General features: G+C 37.7%; 1 protein-coding gene across 7 annotated transcripts in view; it reads left to right on the top strand.

Annotated features, from left to right (window-relative positions):
• RBMS3 (RNA binding motif single stranded interacting protein 3) overlaps positions 1–20,796 on the top strand; it is a 1,487,986-nt gene that overhangs the window by 1,429,616 nt on the left and 37,574 nt on the right. For 5 of the 7 annotated variants that reach the window (XM_073222890.1, XM_073222891.1, XM_037008610.2 and 2 more), the window contains one exon: positions 3,187–3,234. The exons of the other annotated variants lie outside the window; for them this stretch is intronic. In XM_073222890.1, the coding sequence (XP_073078991.1) occupies positions 3,187–3,234 (48 nt within the window). The remainder of the gene's footprint in view (positions 1–3,186; positions 3,235–20,796) is intronic. 7 annotated transcript variants of the gene reach the window in all.

Below are 20,796 nucleotides of genomic sequence, written 5' to 3' on the forward strand. Positions count from 1 at the left end.
ACCAAAGCCTCTTTTTCATCATCATAAAATTATATATGTTTTAAATTTTGAAATAAATGACAGGTAGTTTAATTAACCTTTCTCTACTAGTTGCCACCTCAAATGTTTATTGTTCAATTCTCTACCTATTATTTTTAAACTGTACAGAATCTGCAGACCTTTTAAAAGAAATGGATTTTATGCAAGGAGTGTAACTGTTTTATTCCAGGGCTTTGCTGACCTTGAAGAACTTTCTAGCTTTTCTGCTTCGGTTTATTTATTTATTTATTTTTGTCTTAGGATTCCCTCCACAGAACCAAAGCCCTTTATTCATAATTGCTTATCACTCTGTTGTAAGCTTTAGCAGAAACCACTGGGGGTTTTACTGTGTTATGAGAACCTCCAAATTGCATGACAATCTTGTTTTACAAGTTTCTTATCTCCTTTTCATTTGTTCAGTTGGTGGTCACCAGTGGCTTACAATGTCACCAGAATCTTTTGAAAGAAATAAAAAAGGTTTTGTTCTGCAGGTGCCTTATCTGCAGCTCTGTTTGTGCTCTCCAAACCACTGGTGGTTTGTGACATCACTGGGTCCCCATGGTGTAGCTGTAGCCACTTTCAAAGATAATCTAATTGCACTCCATTTGCTCACCCTAGTTCTATAACATTTTAGGGACATACTGCCCCTTCTTTACTGCTCTAAAATTCTGACTCCATCAAGTGAACATCCTGAATTATTCATTTTGCTTAGAGATGGTCTTTTTGCAATTATTAGCTATGAATATATATTAAGACTGAGAGAGATAAAAACCCATACAAGGTTAAATGGACTCATGATTAGGAAACAGTATCATGAATTCATACATGGTTATGAGTGCATCTCCTGAAATGACTTTTCAGAAAAAAGTATCAATTAATTAAAAAGGGTCAAATACAAGAAAGAAATTAGAGATAAAAGAGAATAATTTTTTTAAATGTTAGTCTTAGTGTAAAATAAATGAACTTTGAAAATAGTCTTATAAATGATAAACAAGTAGGCATTAAGTGCAAGTCTAGTATGATAAAGGTTTATCTCCAAATCCTAAGCTTTTGCCATTTAAAAAATGGATTCTGAGTTCAAATAAATTAGCAACAAAACACAGTAGTCCAACAGATAAATGCCAAAGAGTGTGCACAGGTAGTTAATAAAGGAGGAAATAGAATGCCAAAAAACATATGAAAAATAGTAATCAAAGAAACAGTAATTTATCAAATACACATATAGGTACAAGCATATAACCATTAAACAAAATTATCAAAGTAACACACATTGCTGATGAAGGTGTATGGAAATATTCTCATTCACTGATAGTGTAATGTGCAGAATCTAAATTTATTAAAATATCAGGGTAGGGAGCAATGTGGGCAGTCAAGACAAGACCAAACAGTTACAGTTTTGAGAAGCTTTTCTGTGGAAACATTCTAAAATAACAGAAAGCCTTTAAACCTCAAAAATGTTTGGTCCAGTATTATTTATAATGTCCAATAAAGAAGAATGGTTAAATAAATCATAAGCCATCCATAAACCAGAATGTAAGGCAGCATGAAGTTATAATAGTTTAAAATAATTAGGAAAGTGATTATCATCTTCAATCAAAAAAGCAGGATGTAAATTTGCACATGTGGTGTATAGCATCAACTATGAAAAAATATTTATGAAATAAGGCTGTAAAAAATACAAAACAAGTGCAGTTTTTTCTGGATGATAGGGTTAGGATAATTTCTCCTTTGATCATATTTTACTATATTTTCCAGGTATTCAACAATGAGCATGATTTACTTTTATTATTTATTTTTAAATATCATTTTCTTGGAAAATGGTGGCGTGGTCTTAAAATTAACTTTATGTTGGTTTATAGTAATAATGTGTGATTGTAGTTTTTTTAAGAGGTGTTAGGAATGACAACGATTATTAATGAATATTTGGAAATTCTTTTAAAATGATTTTACTCATTCTAGATTTGGGGATTATAATCAACTCACTAGTTCATATTGCCCGTTGTGAGAAGCAAAATAACTCATGTCTTTGACGAATATTTGCTTGTGCTGGTCCAAGTGCCTGCAGTGTTCAGGTTTTGATCTGTCTTCTCACATGCCATTTACATCCTTTTGTGACAGGGAGATTAAATGGAGAAATTTGCGACAGTCCAAATTAAGTTTTCAAGGAGGTGGAAAGGAAAGTTTGAAGTTTTCATTTTTAAAATAGAATAATGGTCATCCACATAGAATAAGGGTCACACAAAAGCTCTATTGAACCAGGTTCTGGCAGTTTATTTGATGTGAGCAGTCTCTGGTCCCTTTTACATAGTTTGTTCCTCCAAGGGAGCTGGGGCTGGCTAAGGACTTCCCACTTTTCAAAGGGGGACCTTGGGCCATAGGCCATGTCCCACTTCCCTCTTTAAGACCCCTGGCCAAAGGAACTGTGTGAAGTAAGCCAAAGCCTCCTTTTCATCTTCAAAAATGCAGATGTATTTGATCCCACATAACCCCACATTTTGAAGGGGCTGCCATGTAGTTTAAATGAACCTTTCCCTACCATTTGCCACCTCCAGTGTTATGACACTTTAGAAAAGAACGATTATTGGTGGCAGAGATGCTGTCTGTTTGTCTCTGCTCTCGGAGCCAGTACATCATGCTCCTTGGCCTTGACTGCCAACCACTGGGATTGGAGCCAGAGCTGAGCAGTTAATGATGGCATCTGACTTCAGAATGCATCAGCCTCCATAGAGTATGGGAATGGGCAATTTCACTAATTTCTTTTAAAATTTTAGTTCTTTCTTTTGTGCTCCAGGACTTCATTTCCTACTGTGCTCTGGGGCTCCTAAAGATGGGTTGCCTTGGAGAACTTTTGTGTCTGCCAGAGAGGGTAAATATTTCACCTTGATTCCCCAAGGGATGGGACCAAAATTGTGACAGATGACAATGTTCTTGGATAGATTTTATTGTCCCAGAATGTCACACAGAGCCTTACAGCATGCCCGGCGGGGGGTGACGGGGACCACTGTATCGACTGCAAACTAGGGTTCGCAGTGCCTCAAATGCTTGAAGCCAAGGGGCATTGGCAACCACATCCCATCGAGTGGGCACTTCCAAGGTTTAGAACTATGATTCTATTTTATTTTCTTTTGTACTTCATTGCATTCTTTCTCATGCTCTTTTCATTCAAAGATTCAGTCCCAAGACAGGATTATGATACTCCACCAGCTGTTGTGTCAGGTAGGAAAATTCTAATTCCTTTAAGACTTGATTGGCGGGGAGAGATGGAGTTGCCTGGTTTTCTCCAAAACTCTTTAAAGCAGTGACTCTCAACAGGGCTAAGTGCATGGAGTTTGAATTTCAGTTCTGGGGTGGGGTGGGGTAGCATGTGTGGTTCTAAAAAGTATATTTAAGATTCCAGTCCAGTTTTGTCTATGGAAAATAATTGCTGCTTTAGAGATAAAAAGTAAAAGCCCAAAGACATTTGGTGTGTGAAGGATACACAGAAAACAGAGTCTATATTCTGTGTATCAGAGATTCTCAGTGCTAGAAGGGCTCATCAGATGTTCTGAGAAGTGGGAGGATATTTATGTTTATCAAAAGAGGGCACAGATTAATAAAAATAGTTTGAGAAGCACTGCTTTAGAGACGAGGATTCTTCTGAAATCAGAAAAATCATCCCATTTTGCTTGCTTAGCACCCAGCATAGTGTCTGACACCTAGTAGGTGCTCAATATATTGTTTGTTGAATGAATCAAAACTCCAGATTTCTTCCCAAAATGGTATTTGGGATATTGAAAGGAAGCTGCCAATGTCCCATTTGTACAACAAAGTAGTAGAGGCTGATTTGGGGAAGTATTGGTATCTTGAAGATTTTAATTGGCTATATTCGAGTTTGTAAAATTTAGTGAGACAGTCTGTAATAGGGTATATGTATATGAAGAAGTGGGTTTTTATTTTGAACACAGGTCTTCTCATGCGTTCATTTTATTTTGAATTTTGGGCTCCTGCAATGAGGAAAATGGGCACCATTTATTTTGTTGACTTTTTTAAACTAAATAAAATACTGGCAGTCTGAAGAGCTTTGAACCCTTTGATCCTTTAATGTATCAGAAGACAAGGGCATAAAATCCAAACCAAGAAGAGCATTGGAGAGACAGGACAAGAGATAAACGCCAGAAATAGGATGAAAGATTTCCCGGGGCAGTTGAGTCTTGCACCTGGATGGTGGGTGGTTCTCAAGCAGAGAACATTGTGTTTTTGGCCACCTGGTTTGCTTGACCCAGCATCTGAAGGGTCATATAAACCTTTGCTCATGACTTGTGGACTTATTTAATTATGCTCATGGCTGAATACTCATCTTAGAAGTTCAGATGAGAATCAATGAGTTAGTTTAGCTTTAATCTGTGAAGTCAGTTTGGTCCTCTTGGGGAACTCTATAAATTGTCATTAATTAAAATATCACTTGTCTTTCTCCAAAGTGTATTATCTGTCATTCATAATGTGCCTGTTTCATTTTGGATATGGCACCCTCAGGAAGATACTTTGTTTAATGTATACAGCCTTTATCTTGGTTAACAGGTGGCTTCTTTGTTTAACAAGAAGCATCTACTCTTGATAATTCACCAATATTAATAACATTGAAAGACACAAACTGGGACTTTCCTTCCACTAGGTTTCCTGTTTCACTAGTAAGAAAGGCGAGATAGGATATCATCTGAATTTTTTAAAGAATGGTACTAAGATTCCAGCAGTAGAGTACAAAGGAAGGGACTAAGTGTCTACTTATAAGATTGGATTGGTGGCTTGATACTTCATAAATTTGCAGACTTTTCTTTGGCCCTTCTGGTCTACCTCTAAATGAAAATAGACTCGCCATCTTAAGATGTGTGCTAATTGTCTGGTGTGTTAATAAGTCACTTGAGTGACTCATGAGAAATGGCATAGCCTTTGACCAGTCCTTGACCAGATCAGGGAAGTGAAACAGGCAAAAGTGTTGTGAGAGCTCCTGTCCACACCTCCCAATATGGCAATATTGACAATTCAAGTAGTAATCAATTATTTGCCAGTGTAAGAGCCCACAGATACAAGATGACTGTTTATTAACCTACAGAGACATAACCCAACCTAATTTCATCCAATCTATGTATTAAGCATTTATTGAACATTCCTGAGTGCTAGGTTCTACACTCAAGTCCTAGAGATACAAAGATAAACAGAAAATAGGCCATTGGTAAAATAAGTTACTGTTGTTTGTGATGCTTAAATGTATAAAGTATAGAGGAACTAAAATCTGAAATCTAAAAAGAAGGCCAGAAATTCTCAGGAATAAAATGAATCTAAGCTGGATTTGGAAGAAAGAATAAGGGTTTACCAGTTGGACAAGAGCAGGAAAGGTACTAAGGCAGATGGGACAGGATATGCAAACTCTTAGGGATAAGAAACAGCATGGGATGGTCAGCTGACAGCAAGTCATTTCGTGGGGCAAAATGTCACACTGGCAGACACGGAGGCTGGGTCAGGGTAAATCCAATTTTAGTCAAAGACTTCTTTCTCTTCAAATCACACATCACTTTGTTCTTTACTCATTCAAATAGTATTGGAAGCATGCCAGGTGCCAGTCACTGTGTTGGGTACCGGGATGTTACTTCCGAGAACCTGGGGCCCAATAAGGAACTTAGATCCAAACAAGTGATTACAGCACAGTGTCATACATGCTTCCATATGGACAAATGTATGATGTTTAAGTCTGTAAACTCTTCAGTAAGATGCCTGAGTACAGCATCTACTTGTGTCACTTACTAATTGTAGAGCCTTGGGAATATTACATAACTTCTGCAGCTTAGATGGCTTATCTGAGAAAATAATAATAGTTACCTCATAATGTTATGAGCATTAGATGAGTTAAGATATATAGCCTGCTTCAAATAGATCCTGGCATAAAATAATTGCTCAAATGTTATTAGCAACAACTGTACTAATCATTCTTATGATAAGATGATATGGTTGCATACACACACACACACACAACTAACATACAGTAGGAGAAGTCAGAGAACATGGAAGAAACTTCTAAGCAGGGACATGAGGAGATAGGGGAATTAGACAAGAAAAAAGTAAGTTGGAGGGGCACAGTTTCAGACCAAGGGGACAGCATATACAAAAATCTCGTAAATAGCACTGTATGGAAAATTCAGGGAACTCTAGATGGTTCAATTGGATAGGGATACAGAAGGAGAGAGGGAGAGTAGAGAAAATAAGCCTGGAGAAATAAGCTAGAGCAATATCACCAAATGTGGTACCTTGAACTCTATCCTGATGACAGCAGACATACACTAAAAGATCTCAAGTTGGAGAGTGACATGATCCTTACAGATATTGGGTGGAATGTGCACTGGAGAGAGACAAAACAAGAAGAGGACACGAGAACTCAAGAATCACAGCATGACATCAAATTGGTATATGTTCAAGTTACAGAAATGAGAATGAAGAGTTGACAAATGAGAATGAAGAGTTGACCTATTAAGCACATAGAATACACAGGAGTTGGTAACTGACTGTGTGTCAGGATAGAAGGAGAAAGAATGGAAGGTTGCCCTTAAGTTCCTAGTAGCTCAGTGGCCTAAGGTGTCATTTGCTGGGATCTGAGCCAGAGGAAAGAGGATTATGTTTGTCAGAACAGAGGCCGTGTTCAGTGTTGTGCGTGTTGAGTCTGAGATGTCCGTGAGGCGTCCAAGTGCAGATAATCAATAAATATTTGGGTGTGTGTGTCTGGAGCTCCAAAGAGAGCTCTTAGCTAGAGGTGGATTTTGAAACTATCATCATGGAATTAAGCCATGTTACACAGAGAATGTGCTTAGAATGAAGAGACGTAGGCAGATTCTTAAACATAAAGGACAGCCAGAAAAAGAAGTCAAAATAAAGATTGGAGAAGACAAGAATAGCTACAGAAGGAAAATCAAGATTATAAGGTTTCAAAAGAAGCCAAAGCAGGAGTATTTCAAGAGAGGCTAATGCAGTAAAATGAGTTCTGAAAAGAAGCCATTGGGTTAGGTCCCACAGAGGTTACTAGTCAATTTGATGGGATAATTTTAAGGGGAAGGACAGTGAATGTTCTATAAGGAAGTAGATGTAGCAAGTGCCGGAAACTTAATAAATTTAGCTTTGAAGAGGAATAGAGAAGATAGTAACAGAAGCAAATGGAGAGTGGGACTGATTGCTTTACTTTTTTTTTAAGATGAAAAATATTTGGTCATGATAGGAAGAAGCCAGGAAAGAATTCTAAAGTTTGAAGATGCAATTCAGAAGGGGCATGACTAATAGAATAAGGCCACTGTAAAAGCCAGACATCTCTTCTAGGAATGTGGGAGGACAGGAAGAAGGGATCATGTAAGCATAAGCAAGTCTGTAAACATAGGAAGAGACGGTCAAAGCATTCCCTACACAATAAATACTATTTGTTTTTATATGGAGTATTAAGTGGCATCTTCTGAGAGGGAGCATGAAATGGCATAGTAAGGGACTCAAGGAGAAAGAGAAGTGGAAAACTGTAGAGAAATACATGGAAGTTTGAGAGGCAGTTCTGGGGATCCATTTGAAACTATGGATTGTGGATTTTTGTCATCTGTAAGGATATTTGATTTTCCACAATAGGGATCAATAGCCAAGAAGGCAGACAGGTGGATTAATCCAGAGCTAAGCTTTCAGTGGGTGGAGTGGATAAGAGGGCCTTGTGGGCTGACAATATTGGCAAGGCTGAGAGACAAACCGTAGTTTCCAGGATGAAGAAAGAGAAAAGAAAGTCAGAAGGGGTTGGGAGAGAGAGAGAGAAGGCTGGGAAGATAGAGACAAGAAGCCTCAGTGAAATGTGCAAAGTGGCCAGAAGTTGAGCACTTGGACTTAAGATTTTGAATAGTGAACTCTTTCTCAGCAAAGCTAAGGTCATAAGAGCAGGTGGCTGAAGTAGACTCAAGGTAAAGGCGACAGAGATTATGGAAATCAGGCAATATGAGCATAAGAGCTGCTATCTTACTGGTGTATTTTTGTATGGCTTGAGTTTTATTTATTTGGTTTTCCATATTAATAAGATGTGGGCTGATCATCATAAAGAATGTCGCAAATATAGGGGATCACTGATAGAACATATTTCTGGAACATGTTACAAAGTCACGGAGATGTTCCTCTCGGAATTTTTAAGAATGAAGTTCTTTCCAGAACACTTGGAATATACATCTAATTAGAGGCAGAGAAGTGTATCAGGTAGGTGTTTTTCAAGGTGATATTTGTGTATCACCAGGATACTTAAAATTATTTTAGAAATATGGGACCCAAACTTTTTATTTTTATTTCAGCAGCTGTGTAATTACTTCAGTGTGAACTTGAATGACATAGAATAAGTTCATCAAACACAGGGCTTAAGGGATACTTTGCTTAGGAAAAGTCTAAGGTGAATATTTAAACAGTGAATACATTTTTTAGAAATTAATTCAGGAAGAACAGAGCTAAGGCAACAGTGATAATATCCAAAAGACAATGGCTGAAGTTTGGGAAATAGGAGTTTCAAATTTAATTCATTAGAGTCGTCTCTCTTTTTCCAGTCTCTGCAACACCTCATCCAGCTTATTTAAAGGACAGAGGCCTGAAGGGTGGAACAACCCTCTATATTTTCATGTGAAATTAGGAGACTATTTCCTTTTTAGTGTTTCCTTTCCATAGCAATTATAACTTTTAAAAGAAGATCCTCATATTTTAAGCAAATTTGAAGAGTAAAAAATGAGAAGTAAAACATTTTTTTTTCTATTCACAGTTGGATTTTATGAAGCATGTGTGAAAACTGCAGATAATTTGCTTCCAAATTTTTATCTCAGTTGTTGTGAGCTTAATTCCCTTGAAGGGGACCTTCAGGAAATCAAACCAGAGACTACTACAGGGAACAGAGACCCCAAATTTAGACTCCTTTCCTGAAAACCTTAGAGTTCAGAATTTGAATCTATGTTTGCAAAAAAATGAAATGTGAAAAAGGACCCAGAACTGCATTGACAAAAAACCATAAGACTTCTGAATCATAGTATTAATTTTCTGCTTTGTCCTTCTAAACACCACCTAAAATAGATCGAAAATAGTCTATGTTATCAGGACAGCTTCACAATGAGGTTTGACAGAAAACGTATACGTAAGTCACAATGTAGTTTTACTTACTGCGGTTGAATATGAAGTCCGAATCAGTGTCAGAATTCTAGCCAGGGATTTATGCTCCAAGAGTGCAGTCCCTCACAAGGGCATTTGCCCGGATTAAGGCAAAATACACTGTTAAAATAATAGACAGTTTTTCCACATTGTTTTTGCTAGTCACTAACTTAACTTTGCCTTGGAAAGTTTCATTAATTTGGAAATGGTGATGCTCTACCAAGGATTTGGTTGAAACCTATTTTTATACTGCCTTTTTAAAGTGGGAATCACTTTATAAATTATCCTGTAATTGGTAGATGTGGTTGGGGTGTGTGTTTAAGCTATGTCAGAAAACAAAAGCGTTTTCTTCAAGCTCTAAACAAAAGTTGTTTTCTTGGATACTAGGAACTAATTACAAATGATTTACATCTCTTAATTAAAAATCAGGTCCATTAGTACCTCCAATTAGCAACAATTAGCCTTTAAATTGTATTTACTGTAACGGACCTGACACTGAGTTAAGGGTACGCACAAACTGTGCATGAAAATCAGTTTTGTTTCTTTGCCTAAATACTGTGCATCTACTTTTATTACAAAACTGTATTTGTTTAAATGCACTAATGAATTGATTTTCTTCTTTTCAATAAATTATAATAAGGGAGACTTTGTTTTAGTTATTATTCATTCATTTCAACTAACACTTACTGAAGCTAGATGTTATAAAATAGAGATGCATCCCGTGCCTTCAAAGAACATCGAATCTAACCACAGAGGACAGGGTTGTAAAGACTGTCAAACCTCACAGCACGTGACATTTTGTAAAAGCAGTCTTCAGAACAGACTTTGTACTTGAAATTCATACAAGTATTTTACAAACAGACACATGCATGTTGTTATTTTGTTCCTGATGGTGCATTTATGTTGTTCACTGCATCATAAAAATGATGTCTTAAAGACTTTTCCTGTGGGAGCACAATTGTGGTTGCTTTGTGTTTTTTTCCTTTTCTTTGGGGGCTGGGGTAGTTGGTATAGGAGGACACAAAATCCTATGCCTTATCTTCTCATCCAGTAAGTGTTTCTGTAAAGGTCCATACAATAAATATTTTAGGCTTTGCCAGTCATATAGTCTAAGTCACAAATACTCAACTTTGCCTTATAAGGTGAAAGTGTCCACAGACCATGTGTAAATGAATGAACATAGCTATGTTCCAATAAAGCTTTATTTATAAAAGCAGGTAGCAAGCTGGATTTGGCCTGTGGACTATTGTTTTCTCACCCCTCCTCTAATAAATTTATTTTCATAATGATTCCGAATTAAATGCTATTACTGACAGTCTTCATAATAAACATGGGGTACCTTTCCTTTAAAGTTAACATTTTTGTATTTGTTTAAATTCCATGAAAGGCACATGGAATGTCAGAAAGGCCATGTGGGGAGAGATTGGGATGACGACCGAGAGACATTTCTTAGTGTTTTCATTTGCACAGCATAATTGATTGTAGTACTGAAGTATTAAAACACTAAAAGTATATTTTTATTTTTCACACGCTCATCATATATTGGTTTCCAGGGACTTATTTGTGTGTACCAGCAACAGGGAATTATCCGCCAGGAAAATCAAATCTATATATTCAGGTTACTATCCTCTTGGCAGCCTTTAGAATTCTGTGCTTTTAGAAATTTATAGAAAAGGTAAGAGATACATCATCCCGGTGGGTTTGTAGTAAAAATATGCTTTGCATCTTTGTTGCACCACGTAGGCTGGTGGTGTTCCTTCCTGTTGTGGTTTATGGTGTCCACTGAAACTATTCTTGATTGATCAGTACTCACTGTTCTATTTCCCCCGGGTGACTGCTCCTCCGATTCCTGTATTGTGAGGGTGAAGGGAAGCTTTCCTGGTTTTGTCTAAAGTCTTACCACTGCATGGAACAGACCTGGGATGGCAGGAGATCTGACTGCCCTTCTGGAGCAGGGTCAGAGCAAATCTGCTTGGAGGTGCAGCATGTGTATCATATGTGAAGACAGCACCCAGGATGCTGTCTTTGTGCAAGCATCACTCAGCGAGGCATCAGTGATGGGCTTGGAACTCAGCACAGCACACATGTCACCTGGTACCTCAACCACTCACAGAAAAAAGGGCAGCACCTACCTCATGGCAACAGAGGAGGAGAGCATTTTCCAGCCAACAAGAGATTTTAAAGGGGGCTAATTACATGTGTAGGAATCAGCACATGGTACTGGAAGCACCGGGTTCCCTTTGTAACCAAAGTGCTCAGTGGGCACTTGAGGTTCAGGTCCGAGACTCCAACTACAAATTGACTGATTCAGCGCTTGCCAAAGGCAGAATTGAGACATCTGATCCTGGAGAGATACTGTCTGATGGCAATGTTAGTATTTCTCTAGGCTCTCTGTTAAATTAGTATCAGGAAGCAAAATACCTGAACCGTATGATTGTGTGTCCCTATAGAAGTGCTTTCTTAGTTAAAATGTAATGATTCCAACCTCTTCTTTTTAGAGGGGTGATGTATGACACAAACACCTCAACAACTTCGCTAGCTTTTTCAAGACATTACCATGGCAGTAACTGTCCATTATTTTACCCAATGTTCCGTATATAGAGAAGCAGATGATGAATTGCAACTCGAGTCCAGTGCCTCGGCAAGTATCTTTCTCCTGATGAACAGATATACTGCTTTTGAACTGACAATGTAAAATATATAATTTAATCTATTTCCCTTTGGCCCCAGTGATCAGGACAGTCAGAGTTAGATGCAGTGCATGACAAACGTTCCTGGTGTAGCATGTTCTCTTTTTTGTTCGCAACTGTTCATTGATTTGCTGGTGTTTTTAATTGTGCTTTTGAATATAGTGCTTAATTTTATAAACTCTTCACAAATTCAACTTGGAGTATGAAAGCTGTAATTCCATGGTAAAAAATAAGGGAAAAAATGCTAATGATTCAGGGAAATTTGTGTGCTATAAAGTCTCGGTGGAAAGATAAAATGAAAGATGTGTTGATCTGATCTAAAAAATTGCCAGTAGGCACTGGTTTTATTCATTCACATACATGCAGCTTAGAATAGGAAAAAGTATGGTATAGTAACTGGAAATGGCATTTAGTGTCAAGGGGGTGTATGTAATTCCTGACCCAACTGTTTAGTAATTACTTCACAATGACAGCTACTTAAATTTTCTGAAGCTTACTTTTCCACTCAAGTATAACACATTAGCATCTCTATATGTGTGTTAATGTGAGGATTAATTGAGATGACATATCCACAGTACAGAGTAAGTGCCTGAGCCATAATAGATATTAAATAATTGAGGCTTCCTTTCCTATTTTCCCTCATTAAGGGAGGTGCATTGAATGGCTTTTTGGAGTCTCACTAACCTTACATAATAGTGCTAATATTACATTAGATTGAGCCAAAGTTGTTTTAAAATAGAGTTTCCAAACCAGTATCTAACCACAGAAGACATATTAATGATACTCATTACATCATTCTCCTATTGGCTGAACTGTTATATCATTATTAGTTGAGTTAACATAATAAATACATTTTAAAGCTTTTTTAGCCACGTGAAAGATAATATTTATAGTGTAAAGTGAAAAGAGGTGACAAAATCGGCCTGATAATGATTTTGAGTCCTAAAATATGCACATGAAGCTAGAAGAGAATACATAAAATGATCATGTGTGTTTTTAATTTATTTTTCTAAACTTTTTTGAAATGTTGCTTTGCAACTTGTATAATTTACTGAAATTTTAATAGCCTGGTCTTTTAACGTTTATAACTTTAGGGAAGTAGTTATATACCAGGAAAACATGCATGTATCAATATGAAGATGATGATGATAATGACTGTGAATATTATTTTGGGTGTAGTGGTAGCAATGACCACCCTAAAATTTTCCCCACTTCACTCATTAGGTCTCAACACTACAGCATTTAAGAAGAACTAAAAGAAGCATATCCCTCTACAGAAGGGACATAGACTTTTTGAGAGATTCTGTAGTCTAAAGCCACTCTTAATCTTCTATATGAATTCATTATCTACCTGCCAGAAGGTATATCTCCACAACCAATTGACTGTTTCTCTTAAGATTTTTTATATCGAAATCTCATTTCAAATGATAAATTCTGTGTCTTGCAGGCAGCATTTAGAACAACCTAAAATCTTCCCAATTTATTTACTGTGAGGCTTCCATTCTCTTGTGGTTTATGGAATTGATAAAACATTTGAAATAGGGATCATATACAGTATACTTTCATTATATATGGATATTAATTCTAACTTCCTTGTGGAAGTACATATTCCTTGTATATATGCACACACACATACATATAGTTCAATTATATATGTGTATATATGTGTGTGTGTGTATATATATATTCACATGTATATACAAAATAAAAACTGCTCTTGGAGATAATTTGTTTCCTCAAGCTGTAGATCAAAGGATATTTATTCCTACCCAAACCACAATGATAACATTTCAAAGTCCATTTGCCATCCAATATATTGCTTATTTTTCTATCACTAATTTTCATTCATGTTGATACTGTGCAAGATATCGTTAACAGTTCATTATTTCTTATCAGGCCTGCCGTTCTTTTTCACTTGTCTGAACCATGAGCTTTGGTGCACTACCGGTGCTTTGGCTTTGACAAAATATTGATCGAAAAGTCATCGGCTACATGACCCAGATACTACCTATTAAAATTGTAATCACTTCCCATCAAGTTTCTTTAAAAGTGGGAAAACAAAAAGCTGGAAAGATTTTAACCCAATACTGTCCTTTAATTTACGTGCAGTGGACATATTTCACTTGTCAGCAAAACCATGTTGGGTTAAGAGTAATGGATTGCAGGCCCCTTTGAGGCATAAATTTAATTACCTTATGTGCCTGCTCTGAGTCCATCAGTCTGCCCAAGAGACACAGATCTGGGAAAGTACAGGACTCCAGATTCAGGAAATGGGAATTTCATTCATAATTGAGTAGTTACTTTAGGAAATCAAATATGTAGAGTTAGGTAAAAAAAAAATGGTTGAGATTTTTGAAATCCTTCTTCTGGAAGGTTTAAAGCCTGCGAATCAAAGACCAGAAACCAATTATAGTCAAATAAAGTTAGGTTTACTAGCTTGCAGAAATGAGGGAAAAGTGACATCAGGTGAGCCATGGAGCATCTCAGAAGAGGAAGTTTGAGGAGCTTATTATGGGATTTGACCTTGCTCAGTATGACTTTGGAAAGGGCTTAGGAAATGACAGTTTATTCTGCATGAGGTGCTATCAGGAAGTGAGGGGCAAGCAGGTGATTGCGTGTCTTGATAGTGTTGTCTAATAGATGAGAGGAACCAAGCAGAGCTAGAGTTGCCATTGGTAAAGAGGCCGTAGCCACTCACATTAGAAAGAAAAGGAAGATGTTTAATTGTTTTAGGTTGTGGAATGCCCTTACCTTTGTTTTATCCACCACAGTTATCAAGTGTTCTTGTCTGATAATTATTGATAGTCTTTTTTAATTATTTAATTGGGAATACTCTGATTTTGCTAATAGCTGCCAGCTGATTAAAGATAATTTGAAAAAGATTTCCATAAATAATCTCCTTATCTAAAGGGCAATGATCATATTGCCTGACAAAAATATAACTGAGCATTGAATGGCCTTGATAAAATGCTAATACAAACATGAAATTGGCCAAAATGTATTTTACTCATCACACATACTGAGTGTATGTGGAAGGTACTGGGAACACAGAGATGAATTTATGTACACAAAGAACACACTGTGTCCAGGGCACTATGCTAGGTGCTTTATGAGGATTGATTTTGATACATTAGATTGTCACAACCATTCAGTAAAGACATTTCTGTGTCCTCTACAAACTGACTCGTAAGTTCACCTGGACCTTCACTCATATTTACATTCCTTCAGCTGATCTACACTATTTTACCTTCTCAAGTTCCAAACATCAGTCCTGCCATTTACACTCAGAAAATGGCTACCTCCTCCTTTAGAGAAGATGCATACCATCCTCCATCAGCTTTCTCACAAATGTTTCCTCTTAACTTCAAATGCCTGCTTCTTTCTTCTTCCTCTCTCCCTATCCTCCTGTGCTTTGTCAAGCCTTCTCTTTATCAGTGTGAACCCTTCCTTCTGTTTTTGGCATCATTAGTCTTAACCTTTGGTCTTACAGTGTTGATTTCTCTCTACCCCACATAACCTGTTTCAACATATTCTTACCCATTGTTGACTTTGCCTTTGCTTTAAAAAAGGTGTAGATCTTTCCATCTTTTTTCTCAGGGTGTGGTCATAGGACACTTGCCTTTCTTTGTTCTGTTCTTCAGTGAAGTCATCTGCTTCCTCAGCTCTTACTGTCACATGGATGAGACCTCCAAATCTATATTGCTCATCCTATCCTCTGAGTTCCATGCCCACATTTCTCCCTCCCTCCTAGACAGCCCCCATCCACTCCCACCACCCTTGGCTGGCCCATTGGAAATTCAAACTTTATATTCACAATTTAAGCCTCATAATCTTTTCTTCCACCCCAGTTCCTTCTGCAGGCTTCCCTAGGGCTCAGGCAAACCTCTATAAATATTATTTCTTGAAGACAAGATTTTCAAAGTTAAGTGTACCTATGAGTTTAGGATTGTTATAGTCTTTGACAGTGGCTTGGAATATATAGTTCTTTTTGGTTGAGAAACATAATATTTAATATTCAGCTGAACTTGGAGTAGAATCAAAAATCTCTTATAAATTGACAAGTCATTTTTATTCTGGGCAACTGTGCTTAAAACCTCAGAGACATTTTGGTTCACTCTATCCCACATGCAAACTTCTTTTTCTTATGAAGTCTATTTCCACAATATACTTTGAGTCACCCTACCCATTCCGTTCCATTCCCCCAGTCCAGGTAGGGTCCTTGTTCGTTTATTATTTCAGTGTCTTCCTAGTGTCAGCACCTGGCCCTTCCCTTTCTTATACAGCCTTCATACAGATGCCTGAACACATTTTGAGATTAACATTTTTTTTCTTTAACTTGATCTGCAAGGATATGATCTTAATATAACAAGTGAGAATTAACCTTAGTAAATAACTATCCCTACTCTCTTCTTTTACTATCAGAATGAGGGTACAGATCAGATTTCTGAATTCAAAGTTGTCTTTTTCAATAGCACCCCTCAAACTTGCATACCAGTATATACCATACCAGTCATGAGACATTCCCCAGAGCTGTGGGGGGCTTTCAGAGTTTGTTCTACCATGAGATGGGTGTTAAAACTGTGTCACACCTTAGCACCACCGTGTGATGATTACTCACGGGTTTCCGTGTGAGAGTAGACCCAGAGGTTTTCTGAGAAGAATCTTACCCTTCCTGCAGCTCACCTCCAAACAGAGGGGAGTTTATTTTGGGGAGAGTCCGTGGAATTTATCCTCTTAACTTCTTCTACTTGACACTAGCTATCCAATGCCAAGTTCAGTTGATGGTTAAAAAATAAGGGCCATTTTTAAGTAACAGCAAAGAAAGCTTTATTCCATATTCTTTTCATCAAGTATAACAGTTCTAAGTCACTGCCCCTCATACCTCTCAGAGCCTTGACTATGAGAAAATAATATTTTTGGAAGAATATTTGGATAATATACAGTATAGCCATGCTTCTTGGTTACTCTAAATAATATCCCTGGATTACGCTGAGAAGGCTGTTTTACCTGGCTGAATATTATCCCACTGACTCCCTGAAAATCTCTTTCTGTGAAGTATGCATTAGCACCATGCCATTCACTTGCATTTGAAGGATACTGTAATAAATGCCCTTGGAAACTTGCCTTGCTTACATTAAAACTCACATTCATTAGACTACACAGTATCTGCTCCTGTCAGACCCATGGAAGAAATGTCTCTCTTACCTCCATATTGGGAATTATTCTTCTATACATCTGGTTTGTTGCCTTTCCTAATGGACACAGTGTATCGTATCATGTAATCCATTGCTAACTAACTCTGATAAATTATAAGGCATTTATTTTTTTTAGCCTTGCTGACTATACCTTCCTTTCTTTCCTTTTGCCTCATTTTTCTCACTGATTTGATACTACAACATCTTACACAACTGGGGAAGATGCCTTAAATCCTTTTGGGGAGCAAGGTGAGCTGTAATGACATAAATTCTTTAAATGGAAACTCCTACTATATTATTTTTCCAGTCAAAGAGCCACAACTTAAAGGCTGCAAGAATCAGAAAGGAATCAACATCCTCATGTTCAAGGCCTAACATTTTCCTGTGTGTCCCTCTGTAACTCTATTCTTTCACTGGTCATAATTATTGGTAGAACGTGTTTGGCCTGGAGCACTTTTTCTTGCCTTTATTCCTGCTGACTTTCTAGGAATTTCTTCCCCACCACACTTGCTATTTCTGCTGGTCAAATCTTACCTATCTCCAATGTGTCTTTCCTATGAATCTCTGATTTCAAACGGAGAGATGTTGCTTTATTTTGAAAACTCTCAAAGTCCTTTCTTAGCACCTCTTTATACATCACCTGACAGTATGAATGATTACACCTTCCTCTCCACCCCTCTACCCATTTTTAAATTGTAGGTCCCAGAGGTTTGGAGGTGAAGGACTGTGCTATTCCTATTATCCCTGGTGGAAGTAAGGCTCAAAATTTTGATGAAAAGAAAACAAGTCTTTAAATAAGGACTCACCTTCAAGTAAAGACTTCAATGTTGACTTTTACTCCAAATAAATGTAGAGGAAATACTAGTCAGATACCTGAATTTCCTCTAAGAGGCTTAAAATTTAGGGCTCCTCCCCACCCAGAAGGTTGATCTAGTTAATTGTCACAACATCTCTTGGCAGGATTAGTATGACATCCATCTGACTGGTTTTGCTGATTCAAACCTTAACCCATCCCGCTCCATTCTCTCTGCAGGCAGCAAAACCATCTTTCTAACACAAATATGACCTGCTTCAAATCCTCCCACAACCTTCAAAACAGCCTCCTCAGCTCTTAACCTATGCTACAAGGTCCTTTGTGGTCCCAAAGCCTGCTTCTCCAAGCTCCTCCATTACGACTGCTATGCTGCAGGCATAATGAACTGCTTTCAGTTCCAGGGAGGGGCCAGGCCTCCGGGGTCCTTGCATACATGAGGATACGATAACTATGTCTGGAATGCCTTTTCCTTTACTCCTCAACTGGCTAACGCTGACTTATTTTGCAGGGAGTGTCTAAGCTGCTTTCTTCCCCCTGGAAGTCTCCCTTGTCTTTCTGTCTTACTCAGAGTTGCCACTTTTCCTCATCCTCCTTAGGTCCCAGGGAGTATCCTTGTCATCACATTTAACATGCTGAATCACCATTTTCTGTTTAATTATCGTTCTTTCCCTGTAGAGTCAAGACCTAAAACTTACTCAGGAAAGGAACTACTCCTATTTACCATATTTCCCTCTTATGCAGCTGCATCTGGGCAGGTGTTCAATAAATATTTGTTAATTGAATAAGTGGTGCCTACATGTAAGAATGCTGATTTGGTAGACACGCTTTATGTGTAGCTCTAACCTGACGTTCAAAAGAGTAAAATAGCAAGAGGAAAACAGATTCAGAATTTCCAAGAAGTTTAGAAATTTGAATGAACAACAAAGTTCAGAGAACTTTCTGAATGGGATGGAAAAATCTCAGGAACAAGAAAGTGGAAGCAAAAGCGAGATAATCTGGAGAAAAGAGAGTTATTAAGAAAGGATTCTTACATGAAATAATTTAAAGTATTGGTGAAAACCCACAACGTGTCTGACTTGTAGAGATATGCGTGCCCTGCAGCAGTGCCGCTTACCTAGTAGGTTTCATTCTGTTCATTGTTTTCCCTAGACAGCCATCATATTCTTTTATCTTACTTTTAATCAACATCACTCTAGTTAATTCCCTAGAGTCACCTTCTAAGAGGACTTTTATACCCTTTTCACTGCCCAGGTCCCTCAAATGCAAACACTGCTTTCAATGACATAACAACTTTGCTTCATTTTTAAATGTTAATCCATCCTTCAGTGGCCTATGTCATGCCTTTTGCAGATTCTCTGGAAGAGATGTATGCAGGTGCCCAATGCCCCACCGTCATTGCACATGGCAGTCGGGACAAGTAATGGCCTTTAGCTCTTTTTCATTAATGAAATGGAAAGGTGCTGTACCTAATTCATTAGTGATGCGCTATTATATCACTGCTTACTGAAGAAAGGCAGACAGCCAGTGGACTTAGCTTAGGGACAGTTTCCCTGAAATAGGATTTCCAACTGTAATCAAAAGAGGCATCCTTTCATCTAGCAGAAAGTTTGTGTTCTCTCCCTATCCTTCTCATTTTATTTTGTCCTAGTTTATCCTGACAGTCCATAAGGAGCTTAACTAATGTTTTCTAAATGACATTGAACATTCGTGCAGATTAACAGTATTCATAGGAATTAAATATCAATTAGTCGTTTGAAAATCTTTTCCTTTGATTGTTCCTGTCTGTGGTTGTTAGTTACGTGAATTCTTGAAATATCTCAGGGATATTTCCCCTTGATTCTTCCTGTTATAAAATTGTAAGTGTAAAATAAGCAGCCATTCTGTTTGAGTTTTTATTATTATTATTCTTTTGGCATTCATGCAGATGAAACTCTCCTGTATTTTCATTCCTTTAGGAAATTATGTTTGTTTGATGGTCTTGAACTTGCCTGGTTCAGGCAAGATATGGTGGTTATTTTAATCCTTAAATTCAGTTGAGTTATTTTGCCCTTAGTTTATACTCTTTAGGTGTCTGTTTGCTTTAAAACTCACATGACTGGCATTTGTACAAGCCATTTAAACTTCAAATTCATTTGAAGAGCTAATTCCATGTGATGCTAAAGTGCAATACTGTGTATAAGGCTCAGTTCCTACAGTATCTTTCCTTAGGAATCTTATCAAGAGTGGAATGTAAAAACTCAGACAAGCAAAGCCCATCAGCTTCACAGGCCATTTTCTATAATTGCTAATTCCTGTGTTAAGGAAACGAGTATTATAGCAAATAATACAACCATGGCATCCTTGTTAGAGCATGTGGAAGGGCTGTGGGGTGTTCATTTCTGCAGGGAGTGCCCCTCAGCACCTCTTCCTCATCCTAGTCCGCTCTCCATGACCGGAGTAAGAAGACATGAGAACGAGGCAGCTCAGCACAAGTACCTCCTGCCTTCCCCTCTAATACTATGAGAGTTAGAAGAGAATTAGAATAGTCATAATAGGTACTTAATTCTACGTACTTTCCAGGACTCCAAATATACAATTTAACGTTGTCAATTCTCTGTCATTGGGTCTCAAAATGTGGTCCTACATGAGCAGCATCAGTATCTCCTGAGAACTTGTTTAAAACACAATAATCAGGCCTCTTGCCAGACACACAGAACCCAAAACTGGGGGTGGGTCCAGCACTCTTTCAACAAGCCCCCTGGGCAAGAACCACAGCCGATGACACACATGGAAGAGGGAAGGAGGAAATAATTAACACCAGGGAGGAAATGAAACTGATGGTGGAATAAAAGTAGGGTGTTAATTACCCTCCGTGATTCAAACTGTTTCAGTCCTTCCCCAATTCTATTGTATTTTCTTGCTGTCTTGTGTGACTTCC

This window comes from Manis javanica, chromosome 15 (genome assembly GCF_040802235.1).
Source record: "Manis javanica isolate MJ-LG chromosome 15, MJ_LKY, whole genome shotgun sequence".
NCBI lineage: Eukaryota > Metazoa > Chordata > Mammalia > Pholidota > Manidae > Manis > Manis javanica.